The sequence below is a fragment of the Ambystoma mexicanum genome, chromosome 9 (genome assembly GCF_040938575.1).
Source record: "Ambystoma mexicanum isolate Mex_15411 chromosome 9, UKY_AmexF1_1, whole genome shotgun sequence".
In the NCBI taxonomy this organism is placed as follows: domain Eukaryota; kingdom Metazoa; phylum Chordata; class Amphibia; order Caudata; family Ambystomatidae; genus Ambystoma; species Ambystoma mexicanum.
The window spans coordinates 428661250-428674780 of NC_090931.1; the positions used below are offsets into that span (position 1 = coordinate 428661250).

Sequence of the window (13531 nt, forward strand, 5' to 3'; positions counted from 1 at the left end):
CATTTAAGAACTTTAATTGAACAGTTTGAGTATTTCAAAGTTAGCGAGATGTCTTTATAGTGATCCATTTAGTAGACATCTTGATATATTCCCCTTATGACACGACACAAATGAATAACGTACTAGAGGTGTTCTTCAGGAGCACCAACTGTACGTCAAACTGTCTAAATGCTAACTACACACCAAGTCAAGTTGGGTTTCTGGGCCATGTCCACAAGCGACCGTCATCTAGGGAGGGGAGGTAGAGGAGGACATGATGGGCAAACATGCTAAGCCTAGTACATACAAGGTCGTGCTCGTGCGCAGACAGAAAGTGCATGGGAGGGGGAGCAAGTTTGCCCAGTCCAGCAAAGGCCAGGATTAAGTGCATAGTGGGTGCCACACTCATGGAATGTATACCGAGTGCAGTATTGCGAGGCAGAGTGTGGAGGCAAATGCAGGACTGGCGGGTGAGCCTGGGTCCTGTGAGGCTCTGCAGGTGAGCCAGGAGACCAGTCAGTTGACTGAATAGGTTGTGGATGAGAACGAAGGAGGGAAGCAGGAAAAAAGGTTAAAAAGTAAAAATAAATAATGGAAAAGAAAGAAGAAAATCACAATGTCTGCTACTAACCTTATAATTTATCGGGACCATGGAGCCATGTATCTTTCTACATTGTAACAGAGTTTCCCAAATCTTACTAGGATCCGGTGTATAATACGAGTATTAGACTATTACACCAAGTCACACAATTCCTTTCAAATGAAAGGGCCCCTCCGGTGGTCACCTTAGCATTCCTGTTGCATCATATATACGGACTTAAATTCACGGCCTAATTTTGGAAAGTGTTTTGCTGCATGCACATGGTGAAATGTGCATGTCCCAAAAAGTCCTCATCCACAAACGGACGAATAGACTAAAAGCATCAACCAGATCTTAGAACAATAGCTCTGATGTTTCCTACCGAGAAAACAATGGGCTCTATGGTTACATTCAAATCCCTAGCAGAGTTGCCTGAAACAATACCAGTCACACGCCTTAGGGAATGTCACCTTGTTGTCAGCAAGCATGGCATCCAAGAATTCTACCTCTAGGCCTACCCCTTACAATAACTGTCATTGCCTGCAACCATATAAGACAAATACAGACAGAAGCACAAGGACGCCTTTGTCAAGCCAAATAAAAATAACAAGTGCCAGGTGGACTGCAAACGTGTCCCTGCTCCAGACTTTCAAGTTGGCCGAGATGTATGGCTCAATTCTCCACTAAACCGCCTTTACCAAAGATCTGTTGGTAATTCCACCTTAGATTTTGTGGACCCATTCCTATTCAGCAAACAATTCAAAATGCTTAGAGACTTGGGAGGAAAGTACATCCTGTACTCCACATATCCTTACAAAAACCTGCTTGCATTGAGGACATGAAGACAACAATCTTACCTGACAAACCATTACAGGATCCAGTGTTTAAAGTTCAAAGGATTTGTGATGAAAGGATAAAGGGGAGATTGCTTGACTCTAGTGGACTGGAATGAGTGTGGACCAAAATGGCATACTTGGGAATCAGCAAAGAACATCCACACTCCCTAACGTTTGGCATCATTCCATAGACGACACCCTTCCAAAGACAGGTGCGCGAGTTGGGTAACCATTAGGAGATGGATTGGAGGAAGAAGTGCCACACTCCCCTTCCAGAAATACCCAAACTGCTCTATGTTACAGAGGATTCCAAGCCTGACGACTGGGAATATTCACAGCATGTGAATCTATGAAAGATACAATGCTGGAGAAATGCCACACTCCCTTTCCAGAGATACCATGATGGATTGAAATCTTCTATAAACCTGGACAGATACATATCTCCTGGGACTCCCTTTGTTAAATAGGTCATCTTAAAAGCACTAACCACCCAATCTAATGCTATGTTTTGGAGACTTCTGACTTTAGTACTGGCTGAGCAGAACAAAACACTGTGGTAAAACATCATGGTACCAAACTTGAGGAGTTGGCCTCCTCATCCCACCATTGAGCATAAGAAAAGCCATATTGGCAGCCTTAAGGGATCACTGCGAGTGATGCCCCCCTTAGCCACCTTAAAAGGGAGGCTTTCAAATGCCTCTGTGGATGGAGTCATCTACTTCCTGCTCTAGGGACTCGACCAACCGAAAAGGGGATGGTTCTGCTGCCAAATTGGAATGAGTTTCTGAAAGACTTTACTCATTCAACTGCAATTGGGTGTGGACACTATCAGTTTGCTCAGTTCATCACTTCTTCCTATTGATAGGGCCTGAGCAAATCGACTCAATTTCTTTGTCCTTTAGGTCATTATTGTATCAGACAGAAAAATAGGGCCAAATGCAGATTCTCAAAGTGACACTCAATCTATAGTGTCAGGCATTAATGAGATGAGGAAATTCTAGCCGGCTTTGGGGATAGCAAAAACTTATGACCAACTGCATCCGTCAATCCAGGCTCACAAAGGGAAGACATTTAGCAGAAGAGGACCTCAAGTCATATTGGCTGTTAGGAAAGATTTCTACCTGTGGGTAATTTTCCTTCCATGTGGCAACCCCTAAACTTTTTGCTGTTGTTTTCACCATGATCTAGACTTTGCCAGAGAAGTGCAGCCTTCTGCCGCACTCCTCTGGGCCTTCACTCCATTCTTACGGGGAAACTGACATGCCCTTAAAACAGTCAGTACCGGGAAATGTTGTTTTCCGTAGTTTCTTTATCATGTTGCAGCTTTCGCGCAACATGGCACAAGAGGGCACTGTAAGCTAAGTTACTGCTCTCTTGGGTCTCTAGTCTTCTACAGGCCCTAGATACTCTCTTTGGATTGTAAATGAACGGTGCAAGTGAATCACGGACGGGAATGGTGGCAGCGATCGCTTCTTGTGTTTTTTAGCTCCTTTTGGCGTTGTAAGCGCGTTTCTCGCGCTTAGCCCAAAATGGTGGCCTGGCTCCCAAAATGGCCAGACCACGAGGCTCTTTGTCCTGTCCGCTGACCGTCTTGCCCACTTCACCTCCCCCAGGTCGAGCCGACCCGAGGCCTTCCTTATTTGGGCATGTACTTTCCCGCGAAACACAGATGCTTTCGCAGGCTTCTACAGGCCTTGTGTGTGCCTCCAGGATGGGGGCTGGGATGTCTGGTCCCAATACACATCCTGGGCGCCAGAGAGTCTAGGGTGGTGTGAATGCCTGGGACTCCCGTGGTCCGTGATAGGTCCACATATGGTGTTAGTGTTTTATGAGCGGATCTCCCATTGGGTCCCCTCCATTTTGGCGCGAAGGGAACCGTGGATAAAAGGGGGCTGGAAACGCCACTATCATGTCGATCTCCTGAGTTCTCACGAACAAAGGAATACAGGAGCCAAGTATCCTGCAACCACGAGGCTGAACCAAGGAATCACTGGTGACCCGCTGAAGGACTGCTCCTCTGCACTGCTGTCGCTTTGTGAAACCCTTTCTACCTCGGATCGAACGAGAAGGCCTGTACTGGTACTTCGACCCTTGGTATACTGGGAACAACTATTCTCTGCATCGTCACCATCTCCTGCACGTAAGCCTTCGGAAGTGTCTCTGGGCCATCCAGCAGACTGACCAGCCTACCCAGGAGCCTTGCTCTATAACCACCGTCAGGTTGTGTTGTATTACGAGTCCTTGTCACTCTCACACGATTCGTACACTTGGCATTCCCAGGTCTGAAGTGAGTAGTGTACATTTGGCTGAAATACACACGGCCGCTTCGTTGCCCTGCTATGGTAACAAACTGTGCGGGTTCACTGCGTTTGGGACATCCTCAACTCAACTTCTGCTGCTACGGCATCTACACGACGCCGAGACGTCCCCTGCTCGTATCTGAACCTGCCAGCACTGAAACTGACGCAGAGAAGCCTGGGTCTGCTTGCATCGGGGACCGGTGAGTAGCATCGCTAGGAACTGGTCAACCCTCCTGCAGGAGCCCTTAGCTTTTCCCCGCTGTGTCTAACAGCACGCCTTTCCGTACTTGCGCTCTGCTTCTTCCCACGGTGGAGGCTGCGCTTGAGTCACGGAGCTCTGTTCATCTTCATGTGTTCACCGAACTAAACTGCCCGATTCCCTCGAAGAGACTCCCCTTTTTGCCCGTTGGCACCAGCGTGTGCAGGTACTTTTGAGCACAAGGCTCCACTCTTCGTAGGGCTTGGACTTCCTTTAGTTAGGTGCCTCTGAAGGCGGACTGGGTCTAATTATTATTCGCACTGCCTGTTTTCCTCCCCATCTAGGTGGTCTACACATTTCGTGCGTCTAACTTGTTAGAATTTGTATATATATTGTATTGGTTTGGTATGTGTTGGTTTACTTGAGTTTTATTGTGATTTCTCACTACGGTCAATGTTACAAAGGCCTTGTAATAAATGTGTATATATTTTTAATATAACACCTGCTTGGAGTAATTTGTAAGTGTCCTTGCTTTGTGTGCTCATTGCGGGCTTTCAGTCACCCTCACCCCTCTTGAGACCTAGTCTTGACCGCCGCGATCGCTACCCTGATTGGTCTGGCTTGTCCAGAGGTTACCCTGTTCCAAGAAACTAGGCTGGCCTTCTGAACCTCTGCCCCTCCAGGACAGAGTTCAGAAATCCGTCTTAACATTGGCTCAAGGCACATAACTCTTGGGTGTTCAACCACGAAACTCTCAACCTAATCAGCAGGGTTACCTCTACTCGAGGAGCATGTTTTGCTATATGTAACTATGTCAACAACAAGTGGTGCTAACACAGTACCAAAGTGGCATATTGCAGTGATATTTCAATTTCAAAAAAGAGTAAACGAAAAACGGGGGTGAATGTGAAGTTCCTTATACCCAAAATATTCTAGGAGGGTATAGTTTACTATTCCAATTCGAGGCCCTACAAAATCTGGGGAAAGTTCTGGAACCCTGTAGTTGGAGATACATTGGAGTCCTCTTGGAGGGGTTGGGGAGTTTTGCAGAGAAAACTTCAAAACAAATTCAGTAGAGCTCAAGCAAAGAAAAAAGGCCTTCGAAATGTGCAGCATAGTAATGGCAATTAATTCTTGTTGAAAAACATGATGCATTCCTGTGGTGACCTGCTAATAAATTAGAAGTAGAAACATCAACAAACAAGAAAAAAAGTAACGGACCAAAAGAAAGTCACAGCACAGAAAATTACCTTAAAAAAATGCTTGAGATAAAAGGATGTTTAGATTGACACCTAATGAGGATCCTGAGAAAATAATGTGTGCATGACAGCATATTTACGTACTATTCTGAAGGAGGAGGTGGGGCTTGTAATACTAAAATATAACAAGAACTGGTCTTTAAAGTGCCACAAGTTGGCCTTTTGATGGAATGTCAGAGGAATCAGAATGCTTCATTGTGGTGCATCATAGCACAAGGAGCCTTTAACGCTCTTCTCCATAATGCAGCATGCCAACTGGCAGAATAAGTACATTTAGAAAACTCCAATTAGAAGAGGACGAGAAAGGATAAGCTGTAAGGCTTGGGAAGATGCAGAGACAGAGCAATTCAGCATGCCATAGAAATAGACACCAGCCCATAATCAATAATTTCGAATAGATTCTGCCAATGCCTATAAAATAAAACGTGACTCTAGTTTAAGCACCAATTAAGAACGCGTATTTGTAATGTTAGCTTAAAAGTAGACCTGCTTTTCAAATGTGAAACCATCAAGTGCATACATTAGTAGAACATGCTCTCAAATGTTAAGTGTTACAAGTTCAGCAGATGCAAAAAACAGTTTAGCGTTTACAAAGAAATCTCTTCAGACAGGCTTATAACTAGAAGATCTCAAAGGGTGCACTCTCAGGGGTGGGTCTTATGATGGGCTGGTATCCCATCTGCAGATAGATGGAAATGTAGATCTGGGTCTACATAGGGGGCAGAATTGATCGAATGGTAGTTTGCAATGTTATAGCACCAACCTGAGGTTTGTTGTATTGCAGTTTTGTAGGTATCAAGCAGGCCACGACCTAACTCAATGGACCTCATTTCACCCACCGGTGTCAGTAGGCTGCATTCTTTTTTTTTATTAGTGATTTCCAGTGTGATGTAGGGATCAAAAGAGTAAAGTTGAAGTTTGGGGAGGTGTCAAGTATAAGTGGTGCACATAGATCTAGTTATTAGAGCACCTTGCAAGAGTGTTAATGGGAAGTGATATTGTCTTGGGAGTGGGAATTGGATCAAGGCAGTCTCTGGAGGCCAGTTGGGGCGAAACTGTCATAGAAGAAAGCGTAGTGTGCAGATATTTCAGGGGAGGGCAGGTAATGTTGTATCGGATATTAGATGCGAGGACAGACTGATGAACCGGTACATTGGGGTGGACTTGAACTGAGGAAGGGATGAAAGACACAGCACTTTCTCTTTCTATAAGACCACAGGGTCAGTATAAAACAAGGTTGTCTCTGGCAGAGGTTCGGAGGGGGAAGTTGCTAGTGGGCTGCATGGCTATTTGTATTATGGGGTTGTTCCAGTCACCTACAGTAAGAGGGTGACAGGATACTTTGTTTAATATGAGTGCCATACAGCTTACCTGTTCTATCTGTCACGCAGGCGATGGCATCCCAACGTACTATATTGGAACGTCATTGCATGCATTCCTATAAAATGACAGTTGTGTTAACGGACAATCTTATGCTGCTCCCTTGGTAACTAGACCCGCATGCGGTCTTTTATTCGAATGAATTTATATCTTACCTTCAATGTGGTCAGTGCAACACAACCCAAAGCTTGACAGGCAAAACCCTAGGTCAAGCTCTTTCTGCGTGACTGGTGGTGGGGCATGTGGCACAAGTGGAAAATAGAGATATACTTCTATGGTATGTGTGTGAAATAAATGTCTCTCTGGAGAAGCTTTAGTGGTAGAGCTCTGGTGTCCACCCTCTTTGACTCTACAAAAATGAAAAGGTGTTAATGAGAAGTGAAATTGTATATTTGTAAAGCGCTTAAAACACAAGTGAAGTGCTTCAAAGTGCGAAGGGAACAAGGGGATATCGTCGTTATTCTTAGGCCTGAAGATTCTGAATGATCCAACAGCAATAACTAGCATACTAGGCGAGGGCATTTCTACTAGCATAAGTGCATAACAAAGACTGGGGGGAAAAGTAGGTGGGGGGCCTGTGCATGCAGGCACAGTCAGCTAGGGAGGGGAGGTAGAGAAAGACATGATGGACAAACATGCTAGGCCTAGTACATACAAGGTCGTGCAAGTGCGCAGACAGAAAGCGCATTGGAGGGGGAACAAGTTTGCCCAGTCCAGCAAAGGCCAGGATTAAGTGCATAGAGGGTGCCACACTCGTGGAACATATACCGAGTGCAGTATTGCAAGGAAGAGTGTGGAGGCAAGTGCAGGACTGGCGGGGGAGACTGGGACCTGTGAGGCTCTGCAGGTGAGCCAGGCGACCAGTCGGTTGACTGAATAGGCTGTGGATGAGAACGAGGGAGGGAAGCAGGAGAGAAGAAAAGGAGGTTAGCGAGGGAGAAAGAGGAATGTCTTGAGGAGTTTACAGAACTTAAAAGGAGGGCTGTAATCTGTTCCAGAGCGAGGCTCATACAGAGGATAAGGATCTACCCCAAAACCTCTGTTTGGAAAAACGGTTCAACCGCAGGGAGTTGGAGGAGGCCAAGCAGAGGACTCTGGAAGGAGAGTATTTAGCAAGAGAGCGTTGAAGATAGGCCCCAGAAAGCCTTGCAGACTACGCAGAGGGACTTGAACTGGAGACAGTAAGCCTCTGGGGGAAGGTGAGAAAAGGTAAGATACCTCTGAGGAGGTGAAGCTGGTAGTGGGACTTTTTGGACATGTTCGAGATGTGAGAGAAGGAAAGGTGTGTTCATAGATTTGTCCCAGTTCAGCAGCGTATTGAGGGGCTCTTTTGTACCAAACACATCTTAGAGGAGTAGCTAACTTGTGTTTCTCTTGACCTCACATTCCCGCTGGAAGTTAAAATGAGTGACATAGTGGGTTAAGAAAAAGCAGTTTCCTACAGGCGAAAACCAGGTCTAGACAAAGACACCCTTTACATTTTTTAATGATCAATACTTTTTTTAAAGATCTCCATTTAACAACTTATTCAAAATACTGGCACCAAAACACCTTTACGGTAACGTTGTGGAGTCACGCAAGTAGTGCTGCACAGAACTTCTGGTCTTGGAGGAAGGGTTATACATTCGAGGGTGGAGCTGTCTGTAATGAGTGGTTGCTTCTGGGGGGCGGTGGGGCTTGGTAGCGGGGAAGGGGTGGAGTTTCTTGGAGTAGGTGGGAGGCGGAGTCTGGCCCCTCACACTAATGGCCTCATTTCATGCTCCGGTACCTTCTATCTCCTGCTCCAGAGCTTCTTTCCTCGTGCCCCACAGTCAGCACAGGACCGCCGCCTCCTAACAGACTCGCTCGCACACCCGGAAGCGGAGACCACAGCTCCAGCCAGGCAGCCACCGAATGCAAAGCCCCGCCCACCACCAGGCTCCATGGTGATGCCCCGCCCATAACTTCCCTAAGCACGCCCAATTAATCCCGAACTATTGGCACCACCCCCCTTTTCCATGCCACTCAGACACGAGTCACTTCCTTGCACAGTATTACCTAATTATATCCATCACATCGAAGGAAACTACACCTTCTGTCATTCCTCAACCAATGGCAGCAGCGCGAAGATTTTCTAAATCCCCCCCCCCAAACTCGCACGAAACGAATGGTCTGCCAAACTAGGGCAACAGGCCCCGCCCACTGGTGCTTGTAGGAGGAGCCTAAAGCGGGGGTTTGGTCACCAATCACGAGTGCTCAAAGTTCGGGAAAGTTACCTACCTTTGTAACACGTCATCAAAAAGTGCCCCTGACTAGATGAATGTGCTGTTACTAATTCGAGAATGGCAGGGCTTGTGTGTTGGTAAGGGAATGACAAACATTGACATAGCCAACATTGACATAGGTTTCGCTTCATTAATGATCGCTTACGTCCTCATACATCCATCACCTGTTTATTCAGATACTGTTTTCTACGCTACATGCTCTATCGAAAAATAAAAATACAAAATCTAATTCCATAATGGGTCTGGACTCTTTAGACACAGTAAATACACCCCCCTTTCCAGAGTAATTATCACAGGTATTAATCATATTTCAAAGTTAATCTGATTTGCTTGCTACACCCTCATTTTTATTATTTGTTGGACGTTTGGAAAATCCTTATGCATAACAGGTGGCCACTTCTGAGTATATATAGATGAGGCAGAATGCTGTAAAGGATGCATGAGGTAGAGAGGGGGAGGTATGGAAGAAGAGGAGATATATTGGCAAAAGGGGCTTATGGTGGAGAGAGGCGGTGTTGTGGGCAAGGACTGCCACTAATCTTCGCCCCAGCTTTGGGGTACAAAGGTATTGTGCAGCACTCAATAAATAAGGAAGCCCACACAGAATCGACTGGTCTCAGCTCCTTTACTCTCGAACTGGGGACTTCCATCCCAACACGTCACTTCCCCTCCCTCCCTAGCGCCGCTTCTAACATAGTGAGGTATGTGCACGACATGACACCTCCCCCCTTCTTAAACTAAAACCGTTACACTTTAACCCATTTCTTCAATAAGTCTTACAGGTTTGAACTTGGCCCGGACCGGCCGCCCGTCCCTTTGCAGGGCCAGGATTCTTCCTGGTGGCTGGGCTACAGTGCTTCCCGCTCTTCATCGGACACCTTGCCATCCCCTTGGTAGGGTCTTCCAGGTACTCAGCAGAGTAATCAGTCACGGACACGTCACCCTCCTCAATCTACCCCTTGCAGTCACTAATGTGGGAAATGTTGCACGTGACTGTCCTTCCTTCACCGTCTTCCGCCGTGACCATGGTGCCCTTCATCTGCGTGACTGTGAGGACCTATGGGGCTATCCTGCAGTCCTCCTTCCGGCATTGAGACTGTCGCACCACCACCCCATCTACTATAGCAGTGGCACCATCTCATACACCCCTCCTGGAATCTGCCACTGCTTTCATTTTCCACTTTTCCATCATGTCCTTTTCCCGAAGCCCTTCGTCAGAGACCATTGGCATCCCCGGATCAGGAACTTGCGGAATGCGAGTCCTCACCCACCGGCCAATGCGAATCCTCACTCACCGGCCATACATGAGGTCTGCTGGGCACACGCCTGTGGTGCTGTGAGCCATGTGGCGTTAATCTTGCAGAAGCTGATAAAGGATTTGTTTACATGACTTTCTGAACACATAGGCGACTTGCAACACCATATTGATGTTCCCCATAATACGTTCGACCATGCCGTTAGCCTGGGGCCAGAGGGGCGTGATCTTCTGATGTTTAAGCCCCCATGTATGGTGCATAATTGGTCCAGACTAGTAAACGGTGGGCCAGTGTCTAGCCTGATGGTTTTGGGGATGCCATAGGCCATTGGTATACGATTCAGCACCAGTATGACCACCTAGGCAGCCGTAGAGGGTATGAGTTGTATTTTTGGGAACCTCGAGTATTTATCCATTACCACCAAAGCATAGGAGCCATCTCGGATCGGACCGAAAAAGTCAATCGCCAGCTCCTCCCAGAAGTCCTCTGGCAGCGGGGACATTTATAGGGAATGTGGTCGGTGCTGGGGCCACAACGCAGCAGGTGGAACAATTCTTCATATTGTCCAAACCTGGGATCCATATTTTTTGTCAGAGTCGTCTTTTTGTAGAGACCACCCCCATTGGCCCTCATGTGCCAGATCTACGACCTCCTGGTGAAGCAACTTGGGCAGAGTAATCTTGCAGCCGTCCTTCACAATCTAGTCTGGTACCATGTACTAATGTCCCCGCAAAAATGTCCCCTGACAAAAAAGTCGCTGTTTCCTGCAGAGACATTATTACATTGAACATAATGGGGACAGCCCCGCAACCCCTGTTTTTTTAAAATTTATTTATATGGGAGCAGGAGACATCCCTGCAACCTGTCCCCATACATAATGTCACCATATATAATGTCGCCAATATCTTTTCCCGGCAACAGTATGTATGGGGACATTATTACCTGATACCGCTGGTCCTGTGTGACTGTAAGCTGTTCTTGCATAAGGGTCATACATCTGACGTCGTCCTGAGAGGCGGGGTCAAGGTATTTTACCAAGTCTCTTGCATGCTTCATCTTGCCTTTGGCGATACAATTTGCGAAGATGGCGGGCGCCTTGTCCGCTACCGACTCTTGCTGGAGGGTTTTCCATGCCACAGGGAACAACTTCATCTGATGGATGACGTAGTGTAGGTATGCATCAGCAATCAGGTGTTCTGGCTGAGTGAGCCCCTTTCAAGTGGCGAGACAGGTAGTCTGCAGGGTTCTTGTCTGTCCCCGGCCTGTGACAGATCGTGAATTTATAATCTTGAAGGCAGAGCCCCCATCTCGCTGTACATGGAGGCATTCTTGCCTTTGGATTCCCATAAATAGTGAGGAGTGCCTGGTAGTCTGTGGTGATCATGAACACCTTTCCAAATAAGAAGAGGTGAAAATACTTGAAGGCCCAGACCACAGCCAGGCTCTCTTCTCTGCTTGTGAATATTTTTGTTCCATGGTCAAAAGACTGCGGCTGGCATACAATACAACCCTTTTGATGTGCGTTGTGCTTTCGTCGAATTGTGCCAAGATGGCGCTTGAGGCCCACCAGGCTGGTGTCCACTGTCACGTCTGTCTCCTTGAACGAGCTGAAGTAAGCCATGTAAGTGGCAGATGCAATGTTTGCTCGTATGGCCTCAAAACTTGCTTCACGCTCGGGGTACAGTTGAACTCCTGCTTGTCTCTTGTGAACTCCCGTAGTGAAGCGCTCACTGTCACATAGTTTTCCAGGTCTCGTGAAAAATAGCTGGCGAGGCAGAGGATCAACCTTAGGTCGGATAAATACATTGGGCGTGGAGCTCCATTTAAAGCGGCAACCTTGTCCGGAACTGGGCACATACCTTGTTCCGAAAATATATGGCTGAAGACTTTCAGTGTTTTCTTCCTGAATTCGCATTTGTCTTTGTTGAGTGTCACCGGTCCAGGCAAACCTGACATAATGTGTTATCATGTTCTTGTGTTCACTTGCCGAAGAACAACATATCACCACTATAGTAGAAGCAGTTAGGGATGTGTTTGATGACTTGGTGTATTTCCTCCTGGAATATCTCTGCGGCCGAGTATTTTCCGAAGTTCAGTCATTTGGTGCGGTATAGCGCCATGTGCTGTCACAAGATATTATGCAGCACAAGCAAGTCGGGGACCTTGTTCCACTGCAATGACTGTGACGCACAATAAAACACTTTTTATTATTACATAGAATTCTTTTTGAGGAGGCTTCCAACCCATCTCGCACCCAACCTCCACCAGCACCCCCTTTCCCAATAGACCAGGAACCAGGCTGGTGTGTTGTCAATGGATAATTTATTAAGTTATTGTTTAAATATCGAATCAGAACAAAGATATGACAGCAGCCAATAATGTTGTGGCAACACAAATGCACAGACTTCTATAACATAACCCAGCTAAGAGACACTGTAACGCCACACCAATTTTGTATTGTGAAAAGCAATGCCAAATACTTCCACTCAAATGATTGCAGGAAGGTTAAGCGCTCCCCACTGCAACAATGGAAAAATGAGTTTTCAATGATTTGATACTACTGCTATGGAACAGCATGCTCACAAGGATATTTCGGGCTAATTACGCTAGAGAACAAATAGGGCTTCAAAACAGACTAGCTAGCACACATAGGAAATCCAATTTTAACACAGGCAGCACATGAGAATGAAAATAAAATAAAAGGGAAAATAATTCGAATCCGTGATCAGGGTATGATAGAAGAAGAAGGATAGAGTAGGAAAAAGGAGATTTTCAAAGGTGAAAAGAAAGATTTAGAAAAACGAAAAGGCAAATCACAGTAAATTTTGCTGGAGCTGGAAATTACAGGCAAGCTCAAAACCATGAAAGGCAATTTATTTTTATTTTATATTTTGTTTATTGTGCCATACAGTACAATTGTACTTTTAACACAAACAAACATCAACAGTAAAATTTAGCATTTCATAAACACCATAGTTAATTACAAAATATAAAATCACACCCTACAAAAGTTATCCTCAGTATTCTAAAACCAATCCACTAAGAAACCACTGCACAAGCCTTTAAACATTCCAATATACGTATAGACAGAGACAGTTCATTACAGTTTATAATTCTCCACCACAGATCTTGTTCTGTGGGCATAAAATTCAGCGAGAGAAAACAAGTCCGCAAAGTCCACAACTAGGGCACTGCACACACAAGTGCTTTAAAGTCTGTATTTGTCTGTGACAGTGGCAACAGAGTCTCTGCTCCTGAGGGACATTGTTTTGGCGCCCCAATACTTCTTGTGTTGGGACCAGATTCAATCTAATTCTTAGGATTTGCAGCCTAAAATGTCTTGATGGGTATTTTATTAGGTAGGCTGAGACCGTGTTAAAACTTTTGACTGTGTACACAAAATGATCACCAAAACATTGATACTGCAAAGCATCCCGCAAATTAGCCCATACATGTCTAAAAAGTTTTAGCTTTGTGG

The 13531-nt window shown here is 45.9% G+C and overlaps 1 protein-coding gene and 1 long non-coding RNA gene across 5 annotated transcripts in view; one reads left to right on the forward strand and one right to left on the reverse strand.

The window, feature by feature from the left end:
* Positions 1-8541, reverse strand: part of RFFL (ring finger and FYVE like domain containing E3 ubiquitin protein ligase) — a 799537-nt gene extending 790996 nt beyond the window's left edge. Inside the window, exon 1 of one of the 4 annotated variants that reach the window (XM_069614893.1) lies at positions 8302-8541. In XM_069614893.1, the coding sequence (XP_069470994.1) occupies positions 8302-8474 (173 nt within the window). In that variant the 5' untranslated portion in view covers positions 8475-8541. The remainder of the gene's footprint in view (positions 1-8301) is intronic. The other 3 variants (XM_069614894.1, XM_069614896.1, XM_069614895.1) reach the window with 3 other exon arrangements.
* Positions 1-13531, forward strand: part of LOC138488131 (uncharacterized) — a 225363-nt gene that overhangs the window by 19960 nt on the left and 191872 nt on the right. The gene's annotated exons all lie outside the window — the stretch shown is intronic.